Genomic DNA, 11,364 nt, shown 5'->3' with positions numbered 1-11,364 from the left:
TTAAAACAAGTCACTGCCCTGTTGACTGTCACAGGATGAAAGGATCTTCAGACCAGATGTCCTGCAAAGTCAAACTGATGCTGCTGCCATGTGCCAGGTGTTTGTTTGACGAGCCTGTTCAGGTGAAGGTAGTTGGGCTTACAACTGAAGACTGTGTAAGATAAATGATCTAACCATGGGCCTGTTAATTATACCGGATGTGTGTTTGTGTGACTTCCTGTCCGGACTGAAGGCTGCTGAACTGCCAGACTTCACGGCAGCTCTGTGGCTCCCTGCTGCCGCCGCCTGGTGTCGTCTACTCTTCAGTGGTTTACCTCTTTACCGTGACGCAGATAACAGCTTACTGCTGCAACACTTACTCCTTCTTAGCTGTATAAAAAAGTCATTTTTTTTGTGTTGTTGGACTTGATAAACAGCCTTTTGCCGTGAAGTTGAGCGACGTTTCAGCCGTGTCGTGTCTGCGTCTCGAGCGCTGCAGGTGACCAGTTCCTGTGATCTCAGGCAAGTAGTTTGATTTGAGTCCAGACTTAGACAAACATCTTAGTCTTATGACTAATAACCTGAAACTGCCGAATTACAGGTGTTCCCGGGAGCCATGTCTGTAACAGTTTGGCTCTGCGCTTTTATTTTGTTCAGCGCTTCAACATCAAACTTTACCAAGAAATTCAACTTTTTTAGCTAGCTTAGCTCTGGGTAGCTTTGTCTTTAAAGACGCAGTACACAAAGCCATACAAGTTGTATTTATTTATTTATTTATTTACTTATTTATATATAACGGTAGCTACTTTGCATGTCGTCAATATTATATGGATGTTTTGTTCAATGCGGAACTGTTGGAAACGAGAGTTACGACCTTTGATCAGGCTGTCAACATCTGCCAGCAGACCCAAACAAATCCGTGATGTCCACCTGTTAAATGGTTCAGTTCAATATTAAGTACATTTATATTCATCATAGTCTACAAAATTGCATATTTTTCTGGGGAGTGAAGGAGAGAAAGCATTAGGCTATTAGTTCTTCTGTGTTTTATTTTGAAAGGGAAGGGTATGGAAGACCATTTCCGACAGCTAAAGACAATAAAAAGATTAAAAGTTGCCCTTGGTTAGAAAACAAAACAAAATCCCATGGTAAGTCATAATTATGAGATAAATATAATAGTCGAAATTGTGAGAAAAGGGAATAATTATGAGACTATAGTCATAATTATTGGATAGAAAGTTATGAGAAAAAGAAGTCGTCATTTGTTACGGCGTCTATAGTATTCAGCTCAAGTATGTTTCCCAAGTCAACTTTATGTAGTAAGTACACTAATATCAATGTACTCCTTCTACTTGATTGATGTTGAATCGATGTTTAATGCAAAAATCAGACAAGGCTACATTAAGAGCTACAAGAACAGATACAATAAACACCAGGTTACTTGAATGATAACAAAATGACATTATATTTTATGAATTAAACACACAACTTGTGTTTAAATTCTTAAAATCTCATAATCTGTAATCTATATTTACTTAGATATATTTAATAAAGCATTTGTAATGAGTAACAGGATACTGTTATGATATATTTGTGCTCATCTCTGATTGTCGGTTAATACATTTTTAATCAGTTAAATGCTTAACAACGATTAATTGATTAGTGATTATCATTAACATCCCTACTTGCAAGTGTATTACTTCGATAGAGAGGTTAAATCACGCCTCTTCTGGCTCACCTCACCACTGCACTCTTCAAGGTTGGGAACAACTAGTTTAATGTTCAACAGAGAACTTCATAAGCGTATTACATTTCTGTTTGCAACCTGGTGAGAATAGTCAAACTGTAACTATTCAGCTATTTACCTGTAGCCAAAAGTCAGCATTCACTGTATAATTTTTAAACTTGGCTGACTTATTACTACTTGGTTTGGTTACCTACACCCAGGTGTAAATGGCCACACTGGCTAATTTACCCCGGTGCAAATAGCATTGTTGGCAACAGACACCTGGGTGCTTTTCTCTTCCCGCACACCTGAGTGCAAGAGCATCTGCCATACTTTAATGTCAAATCTTAATCTGGTGAGTAACTGGTAACTGCGTCTGTCAAAAATATGTAGTGAAGTAAAAAGTCTAATGTTACCTTCTTCATTGAAGCAGGGTGGAAAACTGTATATATGGGGCTGCAGTGGGGTACAAGTTCAGTGCAAAGAATAAACAGAACAGAGACAGTACAAGAGAGGATAGAGCCAAGGCAGCCATGCATGTGGGGCACCACGCACAGCTAATTTCTACTTCAGATTTAAGGTTAAAGCTTGATTCCTTAAAGCTTTACAGAGAAATTACCAAAGACTTAGACGTTCAGAAAAAGACACACCAAGTCTACCCTATAATGACGTCTATTCTGATGTGCTTTACCTTCTTACAGAGCAAAGCAGAAAGGATCTTCATTTTCAGAAGAGATGTCCTCCCAAGTCAGACTGAGGGTGCTGCCGAGTGCCAGGTGCTTGTTTGATGAGCCTGTTCAGGTGAAGGTGGCCGGGCTGAGGTCGAGACAGGTGGTCACCATGAGAGCCACCTCGAAAGACGAGAAGGGAGTGGTGTTCAGCTCCTCGGCTACATACAGGGCTGATGGTAACGGGGAGATTAATCTGGACCGAGACCCCTCACTCAGCGGGAGCTATGTCGGGGTTGAAGCCATGGGTCTGCTGTGGTCCATGAGGGCAGACAAATTGCACACAAAGCTTAAAAAACTGAATTCACTAAATCCCCACGTGGTGAAGTTCTCTGTGCATGAGGAGGAGGGAGAGGGCAGGACGCTGGGGGAGGTGACCAACGAGAGGTGTCTTATTGGCGATGGAGTCAGTCGGCTCACTGTGAAAGAGGGAAATATTCGAGGAGCTCTGTTTACTCCCCCAGGTTGGCCATTGTTGCTGTCATGCTTTTAAATCATTCAATTATAAATGAATTTTGATGCCATAAAAATGTGTCATTTTGTGTTCTCTTGTGTCGCCTGGTCCAGGTGAAGGTCCATTCCCTGCTGTGTTGGATCTGTGGACTTTGGGTGGAGGTTTGTCAGAGAAAAGGGCCTCTCTGCTGGCCAGTCGAGGATTTGTGGTTCTGACTATAGCGCTGTACGGCCATGATGACATGCCGAAGAACATCAAAGTGGTCCATCTGGATTATTTTGAGGAAGCAATAGAGTTTTTAAAAAAACAAGATAAGGTGAGTTCTTTGAAGGGTGCAGTTATTGTTCACACCATCACTGGTGGCTCTTAAGGTAGAAATATATTGATTGTTCTGTGCACAGTTCCATTCATGTTTCCCTGCAAAAGAGCCAATCTGTGTGACATCACATGAAATTGTTAAAAGCAGTCAATAGTTGCGGTTTTATTTTGCTGCTTTTAATTCACATGTTCTTCAACAGGTGGGCAGCGCAGGAGTTGGTGTAATATCCCTTTCTAAGAGTGGAGATCTTGCTCTGTCAGTGGCCTCTTACCTGCCAGGTGTTGAGGCCACAGTGTGGATCAATGGCTGCTGCTCCAATACAGTTTTCCCTCTCTACTATAAGGAAAGCCAAATCCACAAAGCATTAATGTATGACAGCAGCAAGTCGATTGTCACTGAGTCAGGAGCCTTTCTTATCAAGTATAATATGGACAATCCTCTTGCAGAGGAGAACAAGGGCAGCCTGATCCCCATCGAACGAGCCAAGGGACATTTCCTCTTCGTGGCTTCAGAGGACGACCTCAACTGGGACAGTAAGGGTTACATGGACCTGATGGTGGAGAGACTGAAGCGTTACGGAAAGGACAACTATGAGAGCGTGTCTTACCCTGGAGCAGGACATTACCTGGAGCCACCTCATGGGCCCTACTGCCCCTCCTGTGTTCATGGGCTTGTGGGTAAACCAGTCCTGTGGGGGGGTGAGCCCAGATCCCACGCAGCAGCTGAAGTGCACGTGTGGACGAAGATCCAGGAGTTTTTCAAAACACACCTGAGATGTGATGCTACACAGACTAAAGCGAAGTATTAGATACAAATAACATGTTAGAGAAAACATATGAACACATAAATCATGACATCTCAACTGCCAGTTAATTGTAAATAATAGTTTATGAATGTTTTTAGTGTTTGATTGATGATTTCATATTTAACAACCTGATGCACAGCTATTACTGTACACTGAGAGAACATTATAAGGTCTTGATGTTGCGCTAGCAGGAATAATTATGTATTTTATTTTTATTATAGTTTGAGAATAGAGAGAACATTTACAACCACAAACGGGAAATAATAAAAGCCTCAATTTAAATTAAATGGCAGTGAATCACCTCCTAAACTGAAAATGAAAAAGAACCACACTGATGAAGATCTTGTGACCTTACATATACTGTCTGCTTCTTATCCTGTGTTCCTGTTTCTTAATGAGGTACAAGGTCATTTTAAGGTCATACAACACAGGTTTGCTTAACTAAATGAAAGTTCATAAACTCCTTCAATGCACAGAACATATCTCCAGTTATTTATATACAAATATATGTAAACACAAAGAGCATCTCTTGCATGTCTGTTGGGTTGAATGTGAACAGAAGCAAGAAGATGGTGATGATAATGTGGTCGGCATCTTCACGCTAAAAGCACCAAGCATCAATGTTATAAACACAGTGTCCGCCTCTGCTCGTCTTCCTGTGGCAGTCCGCCCATCGCGTGCAATCATTTTAATGAATGATTAAAGAAAGTTGGGTTGCATTCATTCAGTTGTGTGTTGGTCAGATAACAGAAGAATAGAACATCCTGTCCCGGCAGTTGTTAAAGTTCAACTCTGTCATTCAGTATCACATTAACAACTGCTTTACTGCAGCTAAGTAACATTTTCTGACAGTAAATCAGAGGGAGCAAACATTTTGAGTCACAATACCCACCACAGTCACACATTCTCCATCAAAGGGAATGGGTGTGCAAGCTTTTATGTGAGGCAGGGAGACAGGGAGGAGAAAAAAATACTTCTGTCTTTTTGTGTCTAGGAGAAATAAGTGTTTTTCTGGAGACTGGGGGTTTTTCGACATTCCCAAAGTCAAATACATAACTTGCTGCAACATGGCAGACTCTGACACTGTGTCTCACCCTGACCAAGTGGTCACAGCATCATGATGAGAAAGAAATAGGAAAATGAACCTAACATTTATACCGGCGATAGTAACAGTAAACATTCTAGCCCTTGTGCTGTAGTAGCTAACGTTAGCCTCGTTGTGGCACCATGCTAATCTCATTTTTGTTTATGTCTGCTTCGCCATCAAGTGCTTTGCTACCTCTGGTATGATATCCTCATCTCTAGTGTGTGATGTGCCATTTTTGTTAAAAATATTGTAGTGTGTGCATGTTCAACTGAAAATCAGTGGAGTTTCTCCTTATGTGTGTGACAAAACTGGTTCTCGGGGAATGCGAAGGACATACATACCGACAGACAGATTTCTTGCTTTATAGTTAGATTATACACACAAAAACACATAAAACACAATTATGAATAATATATTCCTTATCTGCCAACGGAACCCCCTAAAGCCGACACACAGGCCACTGATTTTAACCCAGAAATACGGCTGGTTCTAAAAGAGTGTTTTGTTTCTACAACCAGCTCTGATTGCTACTACAACTTACTGCTTGTCTTCATTTCAGGTATTCAAAGAACACTTACTGGAAAACCGTGAAGCTTTTATTGGTTTATAAATGTTTCAACCTTCCTTTCAGACTCATCATACCACACTGAGCAGTAAGTCACCTCCAAACAACCATGGCAAAACACAATAAAAGAGAGCTAAAAGGAAATGAGAGACCGGGAACAAAACATGACTTATTGGAGACTCTTTAGAGATAACGCGTTATTGTCCCGAGCAGGCTCGCTACAGCGCAGGTTCATCAAGATAGCAGAGCCAGCCTTGATCTGCCTCCTCGATTTATTACGCAGCATTGTTGAAAAGCTCTCTCTCTGCCTATCTTCTGTTCTTTGTGTTTATGTATCTGACTGCTCCCTTTCTGTCATTTCAGTTTTACAGAGCTCTCATCAGCCTCTGGCTTTTGAAAGGCAGGCAGTGATTTGTTCCACGACTGTACCCGCAGTTAGAGATGTACAAGCATCAGAAACTTGAGGTTGTATTTGAGCAGTGCTTGTGTTTTTCTCCTACAAGTATCCAATGTTAGACACACAGGCATATGAGTGTTAATATATGATTGATAATATGTCCTTTCACACATTTTTAACATGATTTTTCTCACACAGGATACATGGTTTTCATTAACCCCCTGATTAAAATATCCTTTGATTACACAGATTTTTATTTCGAAACACTGCTCCAAATGTTCTCCTCCACCTCTGCACTTCTCGTCCTGATAGTTGGAGCCATGTTTATAGTGTTTTTGAGTTGTTCATTTTACCTCTGCTTACCATCTTGAGATCACAGTTAACTAATCTTGGATGACACATGCATGAATGTAAGTAGCAGGCTGACTCTAAAATATTACAGTGAAGTCACTTATTTTAAATCACATTTCAGTTCAGGTGTGCTTGGTTGAAATTCTCCAGTATATATCGATTGTATCAACTGTATGTTTTCAAATGATCTTATTTCATTTTCAAAAAACATCTGGGATTCCTCCAAGTACCACTAGAGGGAGCTTGCATACCACACAGTTTGAGAATAGTGTCTGTATATAATACTGTAAATGTATCTATGCTTGTTTAGCCATTTCTGTTATTTGCCTGTGTGTCTGAGTTGGTCTTTTTCCTGTGGGGTCGTCCATTGCACTGTGTTTAAGTACACTGAGAACAATTCTTGCACCTATCACCGTATTGATCAATAAACTTTTTTCCCCATTTCCTGAAAATGTGAGCGCCTCATCCCAGTAACAAAAATAAAACTGCTGCCTACTACACCTAAACCACCCATGTGACACTGACAGCTCATGCCCAGTGCTGAATATGTCTGATGTTTGTTTCCCCTTCCACGCCCATATTTGAACTTTTGAACTTCCTGCGTCATGAGTGCTCTATCCGACTTCCTTCATCTCCTCAATCTGGAGTTTTGCCAGAAACAAAAGAGAAAGGGAGGTTTTCGAAAAAATTTAAACAGATCCGGTGGTTTCCCTGGTGTGCTCTTCTAGCTGCTCCTAACATAATCCACCTGCATCATAAATCTCACTGCTCTAACAGTCACAGCAGCAGCAGCATAAACAGACAGAGAGAAACAACACCCTCGCATTATAACCACACTGTTGTTTTGCAGTTTTTATTACTTTAATTTGAGCTAACAGGAGTCTGTCATTGCTTCTTCTGATTGAGAACAGATGCCGGTCTGCCTCTGACAGGCTATCCATCATGACGATGTGTTCTATGATTATGGCTGCAGGCACCTTGTGTACGAAAGCTATAACTGCTGTATTTTTAATGAGTTGCAGAGAAGAGGGAGCAGGAAGCATTGCTGAAAGAGAAACACAATCAAAGAGCAAGCAAGCATCCTGACACTGCAACAAGGTTTTTAATTGTGGCATTTTTTCCCTTTATTTGATTTCACATCATAGCAACGGTAACACAATCATCTTTATTTATATACTTTTACAGAGTGAACCATTTTTTTCAGTTTTTGCAATGAAGAGAACATGGGTGTCTTGCATTTTAGATCGATGAATACAAATAAAAAGATTTAAAGAATAAACATTCAAACAAAATAAGACGTTTTGGGGAAATCTTTCTTCCAAATTTCCTCAAATCAAATTTCCTAAAGCCTCATTGAAAAGATTTCTTGCCATTATAAATATTTCATAAATGATATCATACCAGTTGTCTAAGGATCTGACTGAAGCCGTATCAGTCAGTATCACGGATGATGATACTGATTTGAGCTTCACACAACAGTGAGAAGTAAAGCTGTGTTGGTTTGAGCTGCACTGGTTAAAATTACCAGGCTATCGCGTCACCTCCGTGTATCATTATGCTGTATTCATGTTGTTCACAATGTGTAATTAGCTCAACAGGCTAATGACAAGGACAGATGGAGGCAGAATCTCTGTCCCCATCTGGTGCAGATTAATGTATTTATTTGAGTGATTGTATAAGATAAAGAGACAGTGTTGTAAATGTTTCCATCCATCCTGTATCGCTTAATAGCTGTGAATCAGCACAACCGGTCAGGGTCTCGGTTAGCATCAAAGTACAGGACAGGGTGACATAAAAAGACTTCACAGTGCTTTAAACTCAGACAGCTCCAACTCTTGAAAGCCACAGCTCTTATATCTCAAAGTTAAGAAGAATCATTCGCACTTTGCTCAATAATGCATCACACGTCGGCCTCCTTTTCTTCAGCGTTTCAAGCTGCTTTAAAGAGAAAGCCTTTGGTTTCCAGCTTCTGCTATCTTGATTACTGGCTGCAGGGTGATCCCGTTTGACAGAACTTATTTCCGTCTCGCTGGGATTCATCATTAGATTTGATACTAAACTTCTGACCTTTTGAATCTTACTCATTGTGATTTATCCGCTGGTATCATTCTCATCAGTGGATAGACTGAGACTGGTGCCCATATAATAATATTCCGACATTGTTGGTGTCATGCCTTTTTGCCATCTTGCTGGGAATTAAATGAGAAGATCCAGGTCAGTTTTATCACTGTGTGGTCAGTAAAGTGGTACGTCCTGGATGTTGTTAGCCTAGCTTAGCACAAACACTGAAAGTACGCCTTACAACAGCTCCACGATGGTCTCATTTACCTCGTTACTGAGATTACTTTTATTAGGCCAGAGTCAGCTGGGTTTGGTGTGCGTGTGCAAAGCCGGCATATTTTAGAAGTGGACATGATTTTGGAGATGCTCAGGCAAATCTAAAGATCCATCATCAGCTGGCAAACTGCTTAGCCATCGTTTCTCATTTCTCATTTCTCATTTCTCGTTGTAAAGGGAGGAACAATTGAAAAATGTTGCCTCAAATTTCACCTCTGATCCATCCCATTCACTTTGCAAGCCTGTCTCTAACCAAACCTTAACCCTAGATCCAAAAAATGTCAATACAAATAGGAACCAAATGACTCCAAACCGCCCCAAACACGCTCCTAAACACCCCCTGGAGGTGGAGGAACAATTGAAAGATGTTGCCCCTGACACAAATTTCACCCCTGATCCATCCCATTCACTTTGCAGGCCCGCCTCCAACCCTGACCCCAGATCCGAAAAAGTGTCCGTACAGAGGGGTGCCAACGCTTTGACAGCACATCATACAATGCACCAACTATCAGTGATTTGGGTGAAACTGAATCATATTTTATTGGGAAAGTTGTTTTCTGGTTTTCACTCTGATGACCTCTGTCTTAACTCCTGTGTACTGTAACCACAAGTTAGCTCAACATTATGGGTCAGAACATCATGGCTGCAAATGTGTTCCAGGCTGCTTAATGGACACGAGCTTGAGATACTTTAGTGAGTCAGTGAGTGGGAGTTGTATGTGTTTTTAAAACTTTTATGACTTCTATTTATGTTGTAGTTTTCATGGTGTCTGCTGAAACAGAGAGAGAGAGAGAGCAAAATTAATCTTCCAGAGACATCTGTATGAATTGTGGCCACCATTTTATTGGACCGGTGTAGCTACACCGCTCTTGTGCAAACTCTTGACTGCTGCATGCATGTTTCCCTCAGGTCGAGTTTTCAAGACATAACACTGTTCTGACCTGCTGAGTTTTGTTTGTAGTCGCCACGTAACGTTACATCACATCTGACAAAATGTTCAAGAAACCTGGTATTGGTATTTACGGCGGGTGTGTTGCCCTCAGGAACAGTGGGGGGGCGCCAAATTGCACGAAGTATGAATTGCTACATAATGTTACTTTAACCTGTGAAGCCTCTGAGTCATTCACACTGTGCATACTTTATGTCAGGATGCTTTTGGTGTTTGTAGGTTAAGAAAAGATGGAGACCTTCCAGACTCACTGACAGAAAGTTACTCACATTGTTTTGCATCCTCTTGGTGGCGTGATTATACGTGATTCTCTCTGAGTCTGTGGGACATACTGTGTTGATGAACTGTGTCCATGTATACGTTCTAGTCCAAGATCTTCTGATCATTTCTCATGAGAAATCATCATATTTTTTGTTTTAACAAACTTAAATCTTTGAATCCTGGAATACGTCTCCGAGGTACTGTAAGTCCCTGGTTGCCACTGTGGATTATTTCTTTGTCAAACTCAAAAATAAGTCTTTCATGCAAATTATGATTTGAGCAACTGTAATGACTCATGAAGCCTCTCTCCTATGTATTCATTAATAAATGGGCATCAAAATAAAGCATTCAGCTCAGATCCACTGTTTCCATCCGGCAACATTAATTACCTTTTCATTTGCATAAACAAGAGCAACTCTAAACAGTTTCTATTTATAGTCTTTGTTTCTTTCCCTGCATCCAAAAACAAGCCACCGTATCATCTCCTTTTAATTCATTTAACAAGGACACAAGGAAGCAGTAATTCCAGAAACATTTATTCAAATCCCCCGGCAGTTCAGTGGCCCGTGTGTTTGGCAGCGCTCCTCACGCCTTCGCCAAGATGCACATGCAAACTGTGTGAGCCAGGCTTTGAACACAGCGGATCAAAGACTTCCATGTTTCTGGTAAAAGCATAAAAATTGCTTGTTCGTCCCACGGGTTTGGTCGTTTAAACTGATCCCAGTGAGGCATGCAAAGGTTCACTGAGACTCAGGAACATGGAGGTCCTGCAAAGATTTCCATGTGTGGAAAGGTGCGTATTTATAGTTGTCTGAGTCATGTTTGCTAATGCTGTGTAGATTTATGCATTTATGCAGAAATACAGTAGATGCTGATAATGAGAGAATGCCCTCACCTTTCCTCTGTCTTTGATAGATTGTGTATATGTGATGATTACACCCATCAAACCAGATATCCTTGAAACTAGAGGGATGTATTTGTAAGCGAGGACTCTATTTTACTGTCTGCATGAGGTTTACTGCATGTTATGTGTTAACATCTTCAGCACTGTTGTGTGTTTCTCTAATCATGTAATACCTCACTCATCCTCACGGGGGTGCTATAGTTGAACATTTTGAGCTTTAATACAACATTAGAGGTGCTGCTGCTCCAGTTTTAAGGGATGATGCATCTTGCAGGACTGCAGACTCAACCTACATGGTGATTTCTTGGATTCAAAACTACTCAAGCCAGATCAAAGCGATATTTATGCACTTCAGGCTTCTTTGAGTAGTTATCCTGAGAACTTCTTTGTGTGCCTCATGACAGCCTCACACCTGCCTGCTTTCCAGCCACCTTCCATCACCTACCTGTCTCATTACCTTATCTTACCTTACGACACATCTTCATAACTTCATGAAGTACAG

The 11,364-nt window shown here is 40.9% G+C and overlaps 1 protein-coding gene across 1 annotated transcript; it reads left to right on the top strand.

Moving 5' to 3' along the window:
* The first annotated feature begins 250 nt into the window (after nucleotides 1-250).
* On the top strand, nucleotides 251-4,734 carry LOC141017355 (acyl-coenzyme A thioesterase 1-like). Its single transcript, XM_073492037.1, has 4 exons — nucleotides 251-501; nucleotides 2,407-2,897; nucleotides 3,001-3,203; nucleotides 3,406-4,734. Exons 2-4 carry the CDS (start codon nucleotides 2,441-2,443, stop codon nucleotides 4,012-4,014), a joined length of 1,269 nt encoding a protein of 422 aa, XP_073348138.1. The 5' UTR covers nucleotides 251-501; nucleotides 2,407-2,440; the 3' UTR covers nucleotides 4,015-4,734.
* The last annotated feature ends 6,630 nt before the right edge of the window (nucleotides 4,735-11,364 follow it).

This window comes from Pagrus major, chromosome 21, assembly GCF_040436345.1.
Source record: "Pagrus major chromosome 21, Pma_NU_1.0".
Classification (NCBI taxonomy): Eukaryota; Metazoa; Chordata; class Actinopteri; order Spariformes; family Sparidae; genus Pagrus; species Pagrus major.
The sequence above is the reverse complement of the archived record's forward strand: the minus strand, read 5'-3'. Positions and strand labels throughout refer to the sequence as shown.

Bases quoted from the DNA above. Each gene is read 5' to 3' on its own strand.
- LOC141017355 (XM_073492037.1), top strand. From the start codon at position 2,441: ATGTCCTCCCAAGTCAGACTGAGGGTGCTGCCGAGTGCCAGGTGCTTG. The intron at 2,898-3,000 runs GTTGGCCATTGT...CGCCTGGTCCAG, and splicing joins AGCTCTGTTTACTCCCCCAG to GTGAAGGTCCATTCCCTGCT. The intron at 3,204-3,405 runs GTGAGTTCTTTG...GTTCTTCAACAG, and splicing joins TTTTAAAAAAACAAGATAAG to GTGGGCAGCGCAGGAGTTGG.